General features: G+C 37.4%; 1 protein-coding gene across 1 annotated transcript in view; it reads right to left on the reverse strand.

Annotated features, from left to right (window-relative positions):
• The window catches only part of LOC127998986 (SMC5-SMC6 complex localization factor protein 1), a 30,733-nt gene that overhangs the window by 9,769 nt on the left and 352 nt on the right, over positions 1 to 20,612 (reverse strand). The window contains exons 2-18 of the mRNA XM_052592152.1: positions 20,430 to 20,541; positions 19,506 to 19,584; positions 19,203 to 19,372; positions 19,063 to 19,118; positions 18,783 to 18,936; positions 17,962 to 18,135; positions 17,722 to 17,790; positions 17,217 to 17,363; positions 13,805 to 13,971; positions 13,583 to 13,717; positions 12,926 to 13,070; positions 12,512 to 12,659; positions 11,830 to 11,975; positions 11,511 to 11,641; positions 8,676 to 8,755; positions 4,575 to 4,667; positions 3,144 to 3,326 (exon numbers count right to left, since the gene is read on the reverse strand). Coding sequence (XP_052448112.1) covers positions 3,144 to 3,326; positions 4,575 to 4,667; positions 8,676 to 8,755; positions 11,511 to 11,641; positions 11,830 to 11,975; positions 12,512 to 12,659; positions 12,926 to 13,070; positions 13,583 to 13,717; positions 13,805 to 13,971; positions 17,217 to 17,363; positions 17,722 to 17,790; positions 17,962 to 18,135; positions 18,783 to 18,936; positions 19,063 to 19,118; positions 19,203 to 19,372; positions 19,506 to 19,584; positions 20,430 to 20,540 — 2,188 coding nt within the window. The 5' untranslated portion in view covers position 20,541. The remainder of the gene's footprint in view (positions 1 to 3,143; positions 3,327 to 4,574; positions 4,668 to 8,675; positions 8,756 to 11,510; positions 11,642 to 11,829; positions 11,976 to 12,511; positions 12,660 to 12,925; positions 13,071 to 13,582; positions 13,718 to 13,804; positions 13,972 to 17,216; positions 17,364 to 17,721; positions 17,791 to 17,961; positions 18,136 to 18,782; positions 18,937 to 19,062; positions 19,119 to 19,202; positions 19,373 to 19,505; positions 19,585 to 20,429; positions 20,542 to 20,612) is intronic.

Genomic DNA, 20,612 nt, shown 5'->3' on the forward strand with positions numbered 1-20,612 from the left:
TCGGAGAGAAGCCTAAAGCTGTATATTTCCTTTCTAAATATGATGAAACTAAAGACTCTTCAGAGATACTGCTATATAGGTTTGAACAATATATAGACTGAACAATATATATAAAAAAAAAAGTTTGATTCAAAATAAGAAACATTTTGGATGTCATTAAAGGGGCACAAACCAAATACGTGCTAAATTTTCCAAGTGTTCTCATATCAATAACTTTCATTGTCGCAATGCACAAAAGGTTACATAAATGACATCAGACCTGCATCAGGATCTCCTCAAAGGCTACACTGAACATTTACAGGAAACCTCAAATAGGTTTCTAAGCGACAGTTCTTTTTTGTACGTTGTAAATAGGACTGAGCTATATCTGTTAGATGCTGACCCTCATAGAAGAGAGACCGAGTCATGCCAGCAAGCCCTAATCCATTCCAGTCCTGAAAACAGAGCTGTATTCACAGCAACCATCAAGCCATTAAGATGCGAAGGCCATGGAAGTAACTCGACTTTTATGGTCATCGTCCACTCTGCTCTTCTTTGGATAAAAGCCGTTGGGTGCTGGAAGCCACACGCAATACCAATCAGGAAATGGCTGAGGGAAATTACGCTCCACCATGCATACAACGTGTGTGTGTGTTGGTGTGTGTGTGTTGGGGGAGGTTTGAGTCGGCAGCCTTGGGCTAAGCAAGCTTATGACACCCGTCCCTGCCCTTGGCCATGGCACGGTAAGCCTGCCAGTGCCCACGGGCAGGAGGAGGAGGATCTTGTCTTTTACTCCTTCACCCCATCCACTAACATTCATTATTATTTCATACTGAGAATGCTGGGATTGAGAAATCCGTGTTTTGCACAGAGTTTGACCTTGGAAGCAGAGAGCAATAGTGAAAGCGAGGTGAACGTTTGCTCCTTTCATGTACACACACCTGTCCTTTCTATTCCATAATTACGCCAACATGTCGTGAAGAAAGCACATTTACTTGAACGCCAAATTTTGGTTGGAATCTTTTCCTTTATTTCTGTATGTCTTATAAAATAGTTTTCTATATTTAATAAGAATAATGACTGACTTTGTGAACCTGACTCATAAGAACAAACTAACTAAGTTCTAGGCATCTAATGTAAACAGGTACTAAAATCCAACAAAGAAATGTATCTAATAACATAAAAAATAATTTAATTGCTATAAGGGTTCCCTTGGTTGTTAAAGGTATTGCTCTCCACAAAATGAGAACATTTACTCACCCTCAAGTTGTTCCAAATCTGTATGAGCCTTTTTTTTCTGCTTCACAAAATAAGATATTTTGAAATGAGTTGGAAAACAATAAGTGTCTGGCTCAGTTTTTGACTACCACTTTTCCATACTTTGGAAAACCAGCAACTGTTTGGTTACCTACAAAAATATCTTCTCATACGGGTTTGGAACAACATATGAGTATATGGCATAATTTTAATTTTGGGTTAACTATACCCTTTAAATAATATTTCCCATGACTTCTCAAGTCATTTTCCAGCATTTCATGGACAATGACAAGCCCATAAAAAATTAATCGCTAAGAAAAATCTACAATCAATTTCCACTTTTTAAAATCTGTATTTACTTTTTACTGGTGTAGGAATGATGAAAAAAAAAAAAAAAAAAAAAAAATATATATATATATATATATATATATATTAGTATTTTTTTTAATTTGTCACATAGGAGGACCATCAGAAATTAAATATGGAATGCAAAAAGATAAAAAAAAAACAACTAAGATTTAAATTAAATATGCATTTATATTTTAAGCCCAAATCTTGATTTCTATATAAAAAAAATAAAGCCTATAGACATATACACATTCTATCAAATCCACAGGATTGTCTGTGAATAAGATGCCAAAGGGCAGGGATCAGTCCTCAGGTTGAGTATGTGTGTGTGTGTATTAAGAGGGATTTGCCTCTTAACTGTCTGTTTCCCAGACACATCACAGTTTTAATTTCATGAAAAAAAAGCTTCTTTCCTGACCTCTTTTCATGCACTGGTATAGGACCAATCTCAGTCAGCAAGAAAAGAAATAAAAAAAAATAATTAAACAAAACACATTCTCACCGGGACCAAACAATCCCAATCTAATTTACTTTTTGAGGCCAGAATATCTAGATGAGTTAATAGGGAAGCAGAATCAAATTAACTCTAATTAGTGAAAACGGAGAAGCGAGCGATTGAGTGAGAGTGACAGTAAGGTGTGTGGGAAAGCAGGAGCCCGTCTCATTTAGTCTCTCTTCTAGTCCCTCCCCATCGTCAAGCCATCCCGCGCTTACTGCATTGACACAAGTCACGCTCGCTTCAAAGCTCGCAAACATTGATAGCATGTGGCACGCAAACAGCCAGGCACACCAAAACATTTCTGTCCTGACAGATTTTCCCTGTGAAAAACCAGCATGTGAATTTCACAAGAGCCGCAGACCTGACTTGTCGAATCTCTTCAGGAGGATGCTAACAGCGCCGATGGGTTATTCCTGTAGATGGATGGGTTTTAATAGAGGAAAGAATGTAAAAAACCTTGAACCCTGAATGGCAGAAGATGACACTGTGTGTGTGTGTGTGGTAGAGCTTGGATGTTAAGCCACAGGAGAGGCCTGGATTTAACCGATTTCTACAAAGCACCTGTTTGTTTACACGTATAATGTAATATGACTTTCTGCTGTTTGTTTATATATTATACTGTCATCACGCATGGAAACAGAAAGCGTTTTCTCCTTATTTATTCGCGTAAGAGAGACACTTCCATATGACTCGATAACTTCAGCATCATTCACAAAGGAATCAGAATCTGAACATGTTTTGAAGCAATAGAGTATAATATGGTATTCAGTACGAGTCAGGCTCTCATAGAAGGGCCGTTTGATTGTGACTGGATAAGAGACTCGTGAGAGACTGAACCAGGAGGAACAAGTGAACTCATCACTTTTTTGAAATTCAACAGCTTCTTTAAGGTTTTACGTTCTGTGTGCATGCGCTCTCATGTTTTCGGCCCTCTTATGTGAAGATCTGTATTCAGTATGAATCTTCATGCACTGAGTGTGTGTGTGTATATACATGTTTGTATGCATTGCTTTGTGAAGGTCTGATCTCAGATGTGTATATGTGTAATTCAGGGACTCACCACCACTCTGGAGCAGCATCTTGGCGATGTGGGTGTGTTGGTTCAGCAGGGCGTCGTGAAGTGGACTGACTCCCTGGACTTGACTGCCCAGCTGTAGGTTCGGGCAGTGCTTGAGCAGGGCCTGCACACACTCCGTGCTGCCATGGTTACAGGCTTCATGAAGGGGAGTCCAGCCAGCGTGATCTACAAACAGTGACGCACAATAAACTGTGAGGATTTTGGTGTCTACATAAATTGACAAGGTGAACCTTGGCTGCTTGAGAAATGTGGAATTTAAAAAAAGAAATAAAGAAAGTAAAGCAAAAAGCAAATAAATTTGTGTAATTTCCACTTGCATAATAGGTACTTTTAGCTCTTGACAAATAATTGTATAAACAATTCAGTGTCACAGAATGTCATAACAAAATGCCTTATCATAAGTTACTTTTTCTCTTCATAGTGTTTTTCTGACATTAAAAACCAGCTATATTCACTATTACATTGTTACATTAATGGTAAGTAAATTATTAAATAAGGGAATTTTTATGTCCAGTATATTATTAAATATTAAATGTTTCTGTTGAATTAGAGTCAGAATAATAAAAAAATAAACAAAACATCAACTATTTGTATTTATTTTATTTTTTTATCAAAGAGGCCTCAATCGTAAACATTACTGTACATCAAACCATAATTGCGCAAACAAACTGACTGTAAAATCCAATTACATGCATAGTTTTAATACCTTAATATCTTAATACTCCTAATGCAGTCTTTTTGTGTAAGAAAAATAAAAAAATAAATAGCACATTTAAAAATATATATATTTTTACAAAGAGGCCTCAATCGCAAACATCTCTATAGACCATAACATAACGAACAAACATACAGATTCTAAAATGCAAATGTTTGCTAGTAATTTTCAAACAAATCTCATTTTAAGATTCTCACTGTAGTCTTTCTGAGTGAAAGGAAACTACAGTACAAACATAATGTAACACTGTATAAAAAATAAATAAATATATAAAAAAATATTAAAAAACCTTCGCAAAGAGGCCTCAATCATAAACATTTCTGTATGTCAACATAACATAATATCAAAGAAATCCCTTTTTGAGTAAAAAAAACCTAACAACAAAACGCAACATCGCATAAAACAACAAAGGCGGAATTTTCATCAAGCTATATAGCTAAAATAACCATGATTATATTAAGATTTCAAAACAAGATTGCAAAGCGAAAGGCATGTGCAAAATATGCATGATGCCACGATATTAAACCAAAGCCTAAAACATTGTCTGAACCCACCAGACACGCTTTCATTTGATCTAAAAGGTTAGACGCATCACGCACACTTTCCTTTGTATATATAAACTGTTCAGTACACAAAAAAGTAAAAGAGAAGAAATGGGTCGATTCTATTGAGGGCAGGGGAGGAATATAGAAACCTACCTTTAATGTTGACGTCTGTTCCAGGCACGCTGAGGATACAAAGCAACATCTCCACCTGGTTCTTCTTGCAGGCACGATGAAGGAGTGTCTCGCCTACACATGGTTGGAGAAGAGAGAAAGGGGGAGAGAGAGAGAGAGAAAGGGCAAGTGAAAGAGAGAAGTGGGTAAAATCCAAAATCAGGGTGCGTCCTGCCAGCTGCCCTCCCAGTCCTGTAACCGCTCATTTAACGTTTCCAGTGCTCGACATAAAAACGAATAACCGGGCACCCATTGAAATGACTTAGAAAAGGTAAAAAATAAACAGATAAAAGGAAGAAAAAAGCTAGAATTTTTAGGGAGGAGAGGAACAGGAAGCAGAGAGAGAGCAAAGAAAGGCACTCATCTGCCCTCTTTGTCGCTATTCCCATTTTTATTCCAGACAGTGGGAATTCTTTACTTACACTAGCACCCCAAGTTGAAGGCGATTGTGAGAGAAGGCTTCCTGGCAGTCCGGTATTGTTCAGCCGGGGAAAGTTATGGTACAGAGCCCATACACAAAGCCTCTGAAGGGATTTCTCAAACAGCCAGAGTTCAAAAGCTCCACTGGGCAGCACCAATGGAAACACGTGATTCTCACTTCTGCAAACTACAACAGCCAGACACAAAAGCCTCCAAGGACTTTTATTTACATTTTCCCTCTGCCTGTTCCCTTTGTAAGGCAGCCTTCATCCCTCGCTCTCCTGAAACGATATCAAATCAGGAATATATTAGAGGGTGGGCTCCTTCTTTCTTTCATGTGTGGATGAACTTCACAAGAAAGTAAAAGGCCAAACTTGAGTGCCTCTGTGGCTGCCATTATAATGCCGCTGTGCAAAGCTGCTAATAAATGCTTTGCTGGGTCTCACCAGGGTGCCTATTCCTCTGCAGCCTTGGCCGGCTAGATAAAACCCGGCACGCTAAAAGAGCCAAAGTGGAGAGAGGCAGCATGGATGAGGAGGGGGAAATAAAGCAGAAAGTCTTCTTTCTTCGTGTGGCAGGGAAAAGGGAAAAGCTGCATTCTCTTTCACATCAATACGTTGAGTTTTCAAGGAGCCCCTTTAAGCCAGATCAAACAGAGAAAATTAGGTGTCAAAGAAAACGTAAATGACCAGATAAGGCTGATCTGTCTAAGACTTTGTGTACGCAGAGTGACGTCTGTCACGGTATAAAGAAAAAAGATGTTAAAGATGTGGAATCATGGTTTAGACACAGGAGACTTTTTACACCTCTTTTGGAATCATGGACTCCAAGAACAAAACAAAAAGAATGGCGAATTAATTTTTTTTTTCTCTTCAAGAATCCTGTTCTTTTAACCAGCGACAACACCGTATTCACAGAGTAAAATAGAATTTTGGAAAACATCAAAGGTTTTAAAGAGATGGATATTAGTATCAGTTATAAACAGGTTCTGACAACATCTGAATGGAACGTTCCAGACTACATACATGTCAAAGTACATGAAAGCAAGATCACAAAACCTCGCAACCCAAAATCAACGAAAATAATTAGCTGGGTATTATGAAGAAATGAAACGGAATGCAATAAAAGTATGACTTAATGAGTGCCTCAGCACCATGACAAGTTCTGGCTCGCAATGGCCCTTTTTTCACACCCTAATAGGCCCTAAAACCCAGTGATTAAACATTTCTTAACTCCCCATGTGTACACGGTCTCAGAAATGCCAGGCCCAATCTTCCCTCTGTTAAATCACTTTAATGGCTCCAATTTGGACACAACGCTTCCATTAAAGGGGTAATTGCATACTCAGCATTTACAAACTCAAAGAGGATAAATCCATCCTGTCCTTTTCTATAAATTGTGACGTGTGTGTAGTGTTTGCTGTTATTGTTTTATTTATTTATTTTTTCTTGTAGAGAGTACTTTCTTGCGTGTTTTGGGACATCTGTCATGACAGCTCTGGAGCAGGTTTGCTAATGGTTTAAATAACGGGCCATTTGTCACAAAAAAAAAACCTGCATCTGAACACTGTGGTGACAGGACACATTTTCAATTTGACCACCTTTAGGTTTAAGCAACCTCCTGTAGTTCTAGGTGTTAAAAGAGGTTTAGTTTATGGGATTGTGGACAAAAACTGAAAGAGGCCAATAATAACTGGGTTTAGGTTTATACTCCACTAGCAAATGTTTTTTTTTTTTTTTCCTGATGAAGCTCTGTAACGTGACAAATATGTTCAAACAAAGTGAACACACGTTGACTTCTTTGATAGTGGTTGGTTTGAGATCCATCTTTTCCATTCAAGTGAGGGGCTCATACATAGCAATCATAAAAGGTGGTAACTGATGCGTAGTGAAGCTTAGCATTATTAGCTACTGTAATGTCAAAACATCCTAAATATTCTGCAAAGGGCACAACTGAATATACATACAGTATAATAATGAAGGACGAAATCATCTTGATATTCTAATCTGAGCTTTAACGCAAATGATTACCAATATACTCATAGCATCTTTAGCTGAAGCCATAAGCCACAATGAAGGGTATTGAGCAGACAGACAGCTCAGGGTGAAGTTAACAAGGCACCATGGACCGGCACACCTTGTGAAAAACACTGCAGAATCTACCTACAGAAATCTACAGCTGAGAGCCTGCGGATGCTTCATCAAAAATTGATGGGCTACACATCAGTATAGGGAGCACGTAGTGCAAAAACAACACAAGGCAGGGAGCAGCAGCCTTGAGTCTCCTGAAAGCAGGGCTCTCTCTCTCTCTCTCCTTGCCGTCCCCCGCTCCCTGCTCTGGCGTTGGGGTCTTTCTGATCAGGTGGAAGGGGAAAGATGAGCGTTGACACCTTGCTGGGTTCACACGGAGTGCCAACCTCCTAATTACAGAAACTTCCAGGCTTGGTTACCTCTGAATTTCTCTCTCTCGCCCCCTCTTCCCCTCTCCTTCCCAACAGCAGAATCTTAATTGCAGTGTTTAATATTCTTAAACGGATCTAACAAGCATTATGTTTGTGTGTGTGGCCTGATTTTTATGTATTTTCCACCTCTTCCATAGCAAAGGATGGAGGGAGTGTAAAAAGCATGTGGAATGTAAATGCTGTTGCCTGGGGTTATGAAGGGAGGCTCTGTCGAGAGCTTTTGACCTAGCTGATGCACTACAGAACTGATATACGACAGAGAGAGAGAGAAACAGAGAGACAGAAAGAATCATAGACAGACAGAAAGAGAGAAAGAGAGACAGACAGACAAATTACAAAGAATAACAGAAAGAACAACAGATAGAATGATAGAATGACGAACAGACAGACCGACAGATAGATAGATAGATGACAGACAATAGCCCTATTCGAATGGGATTAGTATTACCTGGTGACCACCGGTCATTTATAATAGTTGCGGAGGTCGTCTGTGATTTTAATCCCGTGCGAATCGGCATCTCTGTGATTTGGCCAGGATTTTGCACGGTGTATATAATTTTTCTAGGTTTTTGTTTCTTGTGCGCCTTTTTATCCATCTTTGGTGAAGAATGGAGCTGCATTGTAGTGTTTGATAGTATTCTGGGTGCTGTCATATCACTACAATATACAATTTGCAGAAAGAGAAAGCTGAAAAGGTTTTGAGGTTAATGTATTACAAATAAGTCAAGCATAAAGCTTTAGATATTATTTTAACCTAGTGAAATGTAAATGACACAGTGCACGAGACTATATTAGTTTCTTTTTTTTTTTTTATTAATCTAACTGGACCATAGAATGGGACTCTGAAAGCCTTGACATCCGGGTATCTGGGAGATAAGTCAGTAAATTTGAGTAAGATCACAGGCTTTGCTTATCCTGTGCGAATGCACCACACGAAATTCAGATGTGGAGGGGGGGGGGGGGGGGGGGGGGGGGGGTGTTAATTTAAAAAGTAACAAAAGGTCCCAAGATAATACTAATCCAGTGCGAATAGGGCTAATTACATACAATGATAAAAGAATAACGGAAAAACAACAGATATATAAAATGACACACATAATGACATAAAATTATAGAAAAAGCGACATAATGATTCATAATTTTTCGAGTGATAATGAAAAATTGCAGCATGTATGCAGACGCTGACGCGGAGCAGCTCTTACCTGCAGCATTGACTCTGTGGTAACCTCTCGGGACAGTCTCTCTGCCTGAACCCAAGCTGCCTGCTGAGTCTTTCACAGCTCTGAAAAGAACACGCAGTAACATTTAACAGACAGATTGAGACATCAAGCCATGTGTTTGTGAAGCGACAATAGTTCACAGAGCTTGTGGTTGAACAGATAGGATCTGTCATGAATGCTAACATCAGCACATCATGAAACTGCTCATAAATACAGCTAAATTAACAATTTATTCATGGCCAAAGGACTGGAATGCTGGAAAAAGCCTGCAATATTTAAAACTTCCAAGACTAATCAGAGCAATGAGACGCCAACACAAAGTTCACTAAATACATCCCACTGTACACCCCCACTCGTGTCTACAAACATCATTATATCACTGTCACAACACTTTCACACTACTGCAGGATGGAGTTGAGGGACTGGCATCTAAGTGCATTGCCTGTAGCAACTATCAGCCAGCCTGCATGCTAGCTGTACTAACTGAATCATCTTATGTGAGAAGACAGCTATCCAACCCTCTCGCCCCCACCAAACCCCCATGGAGCTCTCCCAGGATGAAGTCCCTGGCCAGTGTTTAAGAAACTGTCACTAAATGGCACCGTAAGAGCTACAGTGATGCAGGCAGGATTGCAGTTCTATGAAGATTTCTATGAAACTCTATGATAGGTAATAACATCTTTTAATTAATAGATTAAAATGATTATACTTTATAATGCAAAAATGTCTCCAATAATCCCCTCAATGCTGGCCTGCGGGCAAAATCCTTTAATCTAGCTGATGCAATATTTTAGAGCACAGCAAAACCAGAAAAATTCATATTCACTACATCAAATTTCCATGCATTTTCTAGACCTGGAAATCAGATATTAAATATTCTGTGATATATTCAGGGTTTCCTGACTGTGGACCCCTTAATAATACTAATTAACTTTGTGCAGGTGCTTACAACATTAAAAACGTACATTTAAATAAACAAAAGTTCTTCGTTCGTACTTAACGCTGAGCAGCTCTTTAAAAGTGTTGCTGCTTGTTTTCCCCCCAAAATTGTTCTTTAACAAGTTTTATCTGCGAATGTACAAAGGTCTAAAATGTACACAAGTATGAGAGCTGGACGAACCTTAAAAATACAGTTTCTAAAGTTAAAGCTAGATTTATGATAATTCATCAGTTTCTACTTATGATTTATTTAAAAATGTTACTAAAACTAGTACCTACATAGAAAACAATGCCCAGGAGTGTTGCCATAATTGGACTGACTTTCCCAAAGTGCAGATAAGGAAATCAATTGCTCAAAAAATATTTGAATATATACAGCAAACACCTAGAGAAAAGTCAGGAGTCAGGCCGTGAGAGGCCTTAAAGGACAGTGCTGTCAGAGGAATAAAGACTACTGCTTCCACATGAAGAGTGGCTTGTTCCCTAGTAATTGGATTGTTCAGAACCAAGGCACAGTCTAACACACCAGAACAGTACAAACATCCACATTCTCACAGAGACATGGCCATTTAGTTTCCTATTAGTGCGGAGTAAACATCACTGTGTGCAGTGCTCAAGTCTGTGGATGTGTGTGTATCTGAGTGAGGACACACTTTTCTTCCCTCATGTGACCACTGCTGCCCTAAAATATTCACTGCTCATACACTGTCAAACATCACATCAGGACAAAAAGATGCTGACAATCATGGCTTAATCAATGTGGAGTAGAAATCTGAAAGAAAGCATCAGAAAGAAAGGGCTGAATGTTGTAAACAAATGAGTAACCTAATGTTTTCCACAAATGCAAGTGTCATCCAGTGAGTGTGTTTATGAATTTAAAGCTGTATTGTTATTAGTTTTATAAAATTATCAAAAATAAGCTTAATTTTTGTTTTTTTATAATAATTCAGAAATATAATCATAACTAGTTTTTCTCTTGGGAAAAAATGTAAATTGCTATACTGTAGAAAAGAAAGTTCTTATTGTTGATGTATGTATTAATATCATTGATGGAATACAATTAGCTTTCATTTTTATATTTTCATTTGTAATTTGGTTATGTGCTTGTCATTTTTATTAGTTTATATATATATATATATATATATATATATATATATATATATATATATATATATATATATAATTTTAGTTTTAGTAATTTACATTTAGAATTTTCATTTCATATTTCATTTTATTTTATTTTATTTCAGTTTTATTTCAATTTTAAAAAAGCAATTATAAAGTTTTCCGCTTGCAGCAACACTGTTCTCAGGATGCATTTAAATGCAATTGTGGTTTGTGTAGAAAACACAAAGAAAAGAAGAGAAAAAAGGTAGATGTGCAGCAGCTGATTGAGCTGGTACGAGAGTCACAGAGCCCCAATTACCCTCACGTCACCATAAGTTACAGGGCTGGTGGTCTGCTGCCATCACAGGTTGCCCCAACAGAGAAGGACAGCACCCTGTCTCTCTCCATTAGTCATCTTAAATGACCCATAATGGTGGAAAATTGTCCAATTAAAGGCACCTACTGCACTTTCTGCCTCTGTCATACATGTATGGATGCAGACATAAAGAGGATCTTATAGTGTTGTAAGTGGAGAGTAGTTATCTCAAAATGTGCTCTGATTGCACAAGGATGTAGATAATGACACCTATTAATTCTTGTGATTTTACAGAGAAACATCTTCAAAAGTAAACACCTGTTCTGGGTCTATTCATCGAAAATATACAAATATTCTAAAAAAGTGAACGTGTTCTTGCTTTTCTCCTGTGATCTGCAGTGTCAGTATTGAGGACAACAGCATGAGCAGATAGATGTAGCGGAGCTGAAACTCACTCGGAGCCTGGCACATGGGCGGCACTACTGGTAGAGGGTTGATTCATCTCGAATCTGTCAGTCGGTCCCTTCAGGGTTCGGACTGGTCCTCGATCACACAAGTTCCCTAGAGCTTTGAGGTAGGTTGACACCTGGCAGGAGACAAGAAAAATACATCTTAAAAAAACAAAAAGTGTCATCTGTCACTGAATGTTCTATTCACTGTATTGTGTTGTGTGACAAATGCAGACTTCTGGGAAGGCAAAATGTGCTGCAAATGAAAGTGTAGTTGCAATATATCTGGATGTTTACACCAGTTTTTACACCAGTTAAAACTCACAATTTTGAGCAGGCAGAGTGGTTCAGAGCTGAGGATCAGGCCCCTGCTGCAGCAGATGTTTCTATAGATGGCGTCGACAGTGAACATCCGGAGTCGTGCAGAGCGAAGGGCTGGAATCAGTTCCTTCAGCACGTCACCGTGAAGGTCTAAGGGAGGAGACAGGAAGGTACTTACAGCCATTAAGCTATGTACATTCCCGCTAAAATACAAATAAACATATATGAATTGAACAAGACAAAACTGCAACTCATACTTCTTGTATTCAAAGGAAAAGTTCACTCATTAATTAAAATGTGCCAAAAATATCTTCACCCTCAGGCCATTTAAGATTTCTAGGAGTTAAAATGCCTTAAGTTAGGATTTATTTCTTGCAAACACACAGCGTTTCACTTCATGAACTTCATTAACTGATGGAATGGAGTATTTCTTGTGTATTATTGTGAAGTTTTATCAGTTGTTTAAATTCATTCTGACGGCACCCATTCACTGCAGAGGATACATTGGTGAGCAAGTGGTGCTAAATTTTTCTAAAATTTGTCCGATGAACAAACAAACTCATCTACATTTGGATGGCCAGAGGGGTGTGTAAATATTAAGCACATTTTAATTTTTGGGTCAACTATTCCTGTTCATAAGTACATAAAGTGATTCTTCCCCAGTTTCCCACTGCACTACAAGATACCTTGGCACAGTATGGCCATATGTTCAGCCAGGTCTTTAAAGCCTTTTTCCACCAGACTGCTGTTGAGCGGACTGTGTTCCTGAGCCCAGAACTCCACCACTACACACAGAGTCTCCTGCAGAGTGACCGACATTCCCAGCTTCCACTCCTGCACACAAACACACAGTAAACTCAGCCTGCACAGCCTGATGAAGCATCTGGAATAGACATGTCTCAACAAAATCGTATATTTAACGTGGAAGTCTGTTGGCATTATATTGCAGGCATACAGGTGCCATGACAAATTTTAGTTTAAGCTGGGAAATGATCTTTGCATGAGCTTAGATCGCAACATTTAACCAACAAACGTATACATGTCGAAAACAGAAGATCCCATCATTTTTTTAGCATGAAGGGAAAGGACTTGAATGACACCTGAGTGGAGTTGAAAGCCCAGAGTACAGTCTTGATCAGCAACTTGCTGAGCTGCTGAACCGCCCTGGAGGTCAGAGTCGACTTCTCCCACATGTTCCAGAAGGTACTGTACAGAACAGATGCCCGACTTCTTCCAGGTGACCTCCTGCACAGAGGAAGACTGAGTTGACACAGATATGGATATTAATATGTAGATACAGCTGCTACAGATACAACAGATGTTGAAACAGGCAACATTTAAGGTTTAGGGTTAACATAATATAGTTTATGCAGTTTTAAAAAAATTAAATATGCAATCCTGTCTATTATGGAGGATACGTAGACATGTGGTGGCAATAAAGAATAGTTGCTAATGTACAATCTACGTATTAATATCTATGGTTAACGCAGTTACTTAACCATTGTCTTTCTAGCAAAACAGACTGAATGTGAATACTACAAAGTCTTTATCTTCAAAACAAGGTGAACTGTAAGACATCAACATATCTCCAAGCAGCTGCATGTTGTTTTTTATTTCAACATTCTTTATGGCACGTTTTGCCTGTGTTTATTTTGTGGACGGGTGGAGGAACACAGCCGTTTCTTTTCTTTGGGCTCGTGCAGAATCAAAAAGTTGTTGTTTATTGAAGCAGAGATGAACAGAGCTCAGGTGCTCACCCTGCGCTAGCAGCATGAAGCTCCAGCTGGAAGAGTCTCAGGAAGAACTCCTGCAGGTTACAATGGAGACGAAACAACTCGGTGGATGCTGGGCTGGGCAGTGAGTGACAGGTGGGTTTGCTCGCTAGACACACGCTTGAATAAATCAGACAAAATTGCATTACTGAAAGAAACTCTATTTGCGTATGAGCTGTTCTGACAGGAACACTGAAAGTTTCATACCGAAATGATGTCTCAAGAAGTGACCAGAGGCCGCCCTTACACTCAGGACACTGGAGGATCTGAAGAAAGTACTTAGTGTGTCCAGGAGAACCCCAGGTAGGATTGTTGCGCAGGATACTGTGGAGAACTGTGATAAACGTGCTGAGGTACAATGGCTTTGCATCCCCCTAGAAGTCAGAGCGCAAGAGCAAAGGCTGGGTCATCAGGTCAAAGCAGAACAAGCTTATGTAATAAAATACCTCCATATATTCTAAAGAGTTCAGATTTCTAGAGATGAAGGTGGCTGAGGGCCTGTATAATTCTGATGTACCCACAATTATAATTTAATGACAGCAAATAATAATACAAACAATTCTTAAAATATAGGAATTATTATAATTATTATGATTAATCCATTTATTTATTTTTTAGACACATCCCTAATTCACAACTTAGAGTTCAAATGTTTGGAGATCATTAAATTGTTTACATTTTTTGGAAATAAGTTACTTATGCTCACCAAGGCTGCATTTTTTTTTTTTTTTTTTTTGTAAAAATGTATATATTTAATAATGAATACATTTTAAAATACAATTTATTCCTGTGATGGCAAAGCTGAATTTTTAGCAGCCATTATTCCAGTCTTTGACACTTTTCAAAATTCCTTCTAATATGCTGATCTGGAGCTCAAGCAACATTTCTTTTTTTTTCAATGTTGAAAAAACAAATAAACAATAGAGCTGCTTAACGTTTGTGTGAAAACCATAACACATATTTTCAAGATTTTTGATTAATAGAAAGTTTAAAATAACAGCATTTATTTAAAATAAAAATCTTCTGTAAAATTATAAATGTATTTACTTACACTTTTTATGAATTTAATGTTTCCTTAATATATATATATATATATATATATATATATATATATATATATATATATATATATATATATATATATATATATATATATATATTAGTGCTGTCAATCGATTAAAAAAAATTAACTAATTAATCGCACAATTTTTTTAAAATTAATTGTGATTAATCGCAATTAAAAGACTGAAACTTTTTGGATATGTAAATGTAAAATGTAAATAATTAATGTAAACTCAAGACAAAGAAACTATTTAAATTCAAAATATGATTGTTTATTGGAATTTTTGTTTAACTTGTAACACAGATTTTCTCATGTAAACAACATACCTGCAATAAACCATCAATATCCTCCAAATTAACTGTTGGCTTGAAAGCCATATTTATTACAGAAATAAAAACACAGGCATGTAAGTACCATTTGAATTTCAAAACAATCAATGCCAATAAAAAACAAAAATGATTTCCATGTTGAATTCTAAGTGGACTGCAAAAAAATTCCAAAGTATAGTCATTGCCAGTGCTTTAAGTGGGCTGGTACGCACCACTACTCCGTACCGCCACTTCCAAATATAGCTCTTGAGCGTACCGCCACCTCTCCGTGCGCCCAGAACGTGCTTGTAGCGTACCGGTACGCTCATTTGGACATCTGTTTTAATAGAGGTTTTAATCGTGTACCTGCACTGCCGATTTTCAGAGCGCCCTTCACAATGCAAGCTTCCTAATTCATCCCACCCAGAGCAGTAACTACATTACCCATTCACCCTTAAGTTATACAAGTGAATAGCGCATGTGTCGCTTTTCCCACTGTTAAGTGTCAACAACTCAACGTGGCCGGAGAAGGTGTGTGAAACTCGTTATGAGTGTACACCACACTCGGTTCGGTTAAAAATCAAATACAGTTAACAACAACATTTAATATGTTTTCTTGGCTTCAGACTCTGAATACTGCAAGAACAAGACCAGAATCAGATGATTCGCTGACTGACACCTCACCTAGTCTGAATGATATCATTGCAGGTCAGACTCAAGCTAATGAAGTAATGCAGCTCTTTCAGGAAGGGTGACCAGACGGGACAGAAAAATTCGGGACATTCCCGAAATCTAAACTGTTGTCCCGACTCCCGAATCTGGCCCTAATTGTCCCGGAAGTTATACTAAAGCAAAATCTTGAGTATTTATTGTCTGATAAACATTAAAAACTGTCTGCAGAGGTTCAGTCGTCCTGCAGCCCCCGCTGGCTGCTCATTGGATGCAGCATCTTTTTTCTAAGTTCTAAAAAAATACCGTAGACGGCAAGGCACAAATTTAGATATTCATTTATCTAATTAATCTATAGCCTATGCACAAAGACAATAAGATCTTTTTGTTCCCTTTTTGTTTTAAAGCTTGATGAAGAGAGAGAGCGCAAGTTGCTGCAGCTGAGGAGGACAGTGATGCACGCGTACAGGAGTGATTGACAGTTCGCGGCACTGTGTACAAAAAATACTCCGCTACACAATTATTTCGTTATTTTCGTTTAAGCTTATTAACGTTAGCGTTACATAAAGGTCTGATTTACGCACTGTTACAACAGTCATTGTTGTTTTTTTTTGTTCTTTTAAACAATGACATTTGAGTTCATGATTTTAATGTTGCTGTTTCTTGTGGCAGACTGAAGAGTAATCCGGCAGAGTTTTATACTGAAACTTTCCGTCTAAAAGTCCTTCCTTGGTCTTATCCATATTTCTTTGCACGTTGAACACACATAGGCCACAACCGGAAATAAAAAAAAAACTGCAACCGCGTTAATTGCGTTATTTTTTTTTAACGCGTTAAATATTTCAAATTAATCGAATGCGTTAACGCGCTAATTTTGACAGCACTAATAAATATTTAAAAAAATATATTTTTTTTTACATATGTGACCCTGGAACACAAAACCAGTCTTAAGTGTCAATTTTTCGAAATTGAGATTTATACATCTGAAAGCTGAATAAATAAGCTTTCCATTGATGTATGGTTTATTAGGATCAGACAATATTTGGTTGTGATACAACTATTTGAAAATCTGGAATCTGAGGGTGCAAAAAAAATCTAAATACCTTTAAATTTGTCCAAATGAATTCTTAGCAATGCATATTACTAATCAAAAATTAAGCTTTTATATATTTACAGCAGGAAATTTACAAAATATCTTCATAGAACATGATCTTTACTCAATATCCTAATGATTTTTGGCATAAAAGAAAAATCTATAATTTTACCCATACAATGTTTTTTTTTTTTTTTTAGCTATTGCTAAAAATATACCCCAGCGACTTAAGACTTGTTTTGTCATTTTTTATACTGATTTTCTTTTAGCTTGCTTTTAGGCTATATTTTTACTCAAGAGAACAACCATAGAAATTCTTAAACAAAAAAAACAAACAAACAGAACAACACTAAAACAACAGAAATCACTCCTTACAATATCCTTAATAAAAAAGAAGCTACCACATTTTGCTTTTTAAGAAAGAGAATAACAGCTGAATGCTTTATAAGTGCCTCTGGGATTTAGACTAGCTCTTTTTATACATACATGCAGAGCGTGGTGCATTAGCTGTTGGAGCAGCAGGGCTGGGGGCATCACTCCAGGCTGCAGGGAACCCAGAATCTCCTCCAGAGCTTGAGGGAAGAAGGTACACTCCACCAAACTCTGCACATTGCTGAAATCAACTGCTGGAATCTGAGTTCAACAGAAACAGAGATAGAAAGACATACAGGAAATAAGATGACTGATGATAATATGATCTCAGGGTCAGTGTCAAATGAGTGCATTTGGACATTTCCGCTTGAGAAACCAGTGGAGGCATACTGCAATGTTTCTTTAATGGGAATGCCAATCATGAGCGTACCAATCAAACGGATTTGCCTAAATCAGGTGGCCTTGCTCTGATGAGCCCTCCATTTATTACTCCTCTATGTGACACACAGGAAATGGAATGACCCCATCCGCTTGATGAGTCAAACATTCATTCTTTGCACTTTAACAGCTTGTGTTTGGCAGATAGGTGTGCTGAAAAGTTTTTCACAGCTTCCAATACCTGAACTGGCAGGTTGGGGGTGTAGTAGCTGTGGAACTCTGGGACTGTCAAAAGCATTTTCTGTCGTTGCTGAAACGAGATGTCATGTAAGGTCATACTATACAGAAATTACATTGATAACCGTGACAACTTTCTCATTTGTGCCCAAAATCCATCTGTGAAAGCCATAATTATGTTTCAAAATGATATATAAAAGTACCAGAATAAAAAGTGGATGGGGAGAATAAAACTATATTAGACCTCCATTGTTATGATGTATTCTTTGAGCATGTTCTCTAGTTCTTTCTGTGAAAGGTCATCAGTAACATCCATGGAGCTGTCGATGACTGCAGCAGCCTCGATATCCATTTCACAGCTCTCTTCTTCATTGAACGACTCCAAATTACAGGACCAGTTTAACTCGGAGCAAACATGCTGCAAGAGACAGAACAAAGAAATCACCAATACCAGATTCTGAGGGGGAAAGCTGTCCAAATCAAATAAGCATTTTTTTGTTTGCAAATGCACTATAAAAAGTTTGGCACTGGTAAGATTTTTTAAAGAAACCTCTCTGTTCTCCAAAGATGCATTTATTTATTTATAAAAAAAATGGCAACATTCTGAAATATTATTCAAATAAAATAAAATTAATTAGATTTCTATTTTAATATATTTTAAAGTGTAATTTATTCCTGAATGAATATTAGATTACATAATATTCTAATTAGTCCAATTTAGAAAGATTTATGAGAGTAAAAGGAATATTTTAATCAAAAATATCATACTTATATTTTTTTCATGTTGTTCCACCTGTATACTTTTTTATTCAGTGGAACATAAGGAGATATTTTGCATTTATCCATCAAATCTTTGTGCATTTATGAACAACTATTATGAGCCCTTTTTGCCCTGTTTGGTTATATGAAGAAAAAAAAGAAAAAGAAAAATTCTGTGTTCAATAAAAGAGGTCAAAACAGTACAACAGGTCTGAATGACATGATGGTGATTTAACAATGACAGATTTGTCACTTTTATGAATTACTCACTTAAAAGCATGCCATACAAAACGTAAGATACTTTACCCCAAAAAGACGTTTGGCTACATAGCTGACACTATAGTGAGGGATTCTGCACTTCTCGCCTTTATCTTTGGATGTATCTTTGGTTAACACGTGAGTGACAGCACATGAAGTCGGCCAGTCTGTGAAGACAACAGCTCTGCCTGCTTTTAATATCCTGCAAATAAAATGTGGGTTGTAAAAATTCCCATTAGCAATTTCACCATTAGCCTCCAGTTAAACATCAACAACATTTCTGAAGGTACAGTATGCTCAACAAAGATGTCACTGTGTACATCCTGACCTGACAAACACACTTCTGCTCGCTGGATCATCAATGTCAATGAGAGCCACCCAGCCCTACAGGCAGAGATGGGAAATGACAAACATGCTTCATTTCTATTAGCAGTTTTCTACGTGAGTTAACAATATAGTGATGTTCACCTGAAAAGCTCCAGACACAATGCCGTTAGACACCCTTTCTCTCCATGTTTTCAGTGGATTGGGTGTCTCAGGGGTCTGAGCTGTTAGGTTTAACTCGTATGAAGCCTCTGGGAGCCACACTTTTTGATTCACACTGTCCAGAATAAACCCTGGAGTGACTATCCACTTCCCTGAAACACAAGGAAACTAAACAGAGTCACCAATTCAGTTTGATATTTTATTATACGCTTACATGCTATTATACTCATATATGCTTTTGTATTATTTATTAGATTATGATAGTCAAATCTCAATATTACAGACCTCCAGCACAGGCCGCGAGAAACTTTTCACTTGCTAAAGCGTTTTGGACGATAAGGTGAGTTGTTGACTCATTATAAACCTGAAACATAGAAACATGTGTCAAACATTCTGAACTTTAACTGAATGGAAAAAGAAGAAAAAGAAGAAAATCTCTCTTATCTGACAAATAAAGTCAAGTTACTAATCTGGTCTTCATCCTTACCATGATATAATTTAGGAAAAGGTCAAGAACTCGGAGGTTGAGTTTATTCTCATGAGGGGTTCAATTAGTAGAGAGAGCAATCTGTGACTATATTAAGATGGTATTGAGGGCAAGGACAAAATTACACGGTCCGAAATACACAGTAGCATAGGAAAGCAATTAGAGCAATTTTTCAGGGCTAATCACCAACACTTTATCATTTTCTGCACACAGAGTAAGAAATGCTTGATGTCATGGAAGAGAAAGTGGGCTTGTGTGAAATTTACAAAGGCTGTATTATACAGAAGTGCACTTTTGTGTGGTAAAGTGCATCTTAAAATATATCAAACTAAGTCAATTCTGAAGATGCTAGATCTTTTATTGAAGGTAACATTTCTGAGCAACTTTTCCATTTACTTTTAGGTATATTGGTATATATGGGTATATCAACTTGTATAATGTTATTTAAATATTTAAAACATTACATACTTGTTAAATATTTCATGTATATATATGTTCTTGTGTGTATTATTACCTTTTTTAAATAAAATATTTTTGGCTTGACATTTTGTATCTCATGCAATCATAGCCAAACACTAAGTCTGACTAAACTCTCCACATACTTCGGAAATAACGTTACTGTACAACAGCAGAATTCTTCATTCATACAGTTGTTTGCTACAATAGGTAATATACGCTTACCATGGTAAAGGGTAACAAATGTCTTTAGTGCAAATACTTACAGATCCCCCAATATATAGGCCCCCCAGGTTTCTGATGCCCTGGAGTAACTGTCTTTTCTGGGAATGATTCTTGATGCCAGACATTTGAAAGATGTATTTATTGTCCACCATCCTATTGAAAAATAGATTATTTGAAAAATAACATCCATCTTAAAGTGAGTGCTTAGCATTACAGCTATTGGC

This window comes from Carassius gibelio, chromosome A5, assembly GCF_023724105.1.
Source record: "Carassius gibelio isolate Cgi1373 ecotype wild population from Czech Republic chromosome A5, carGib1.2-hapl.c, whole genome shotgun sequence".
NCBI classification, from domain to species: domain Eukaryota; kingdom Metazoa; phylum Chordata; class Actinopteri; order Cypriniformes; family Cyprinidae; genus Carassius; species Carassius gibelio.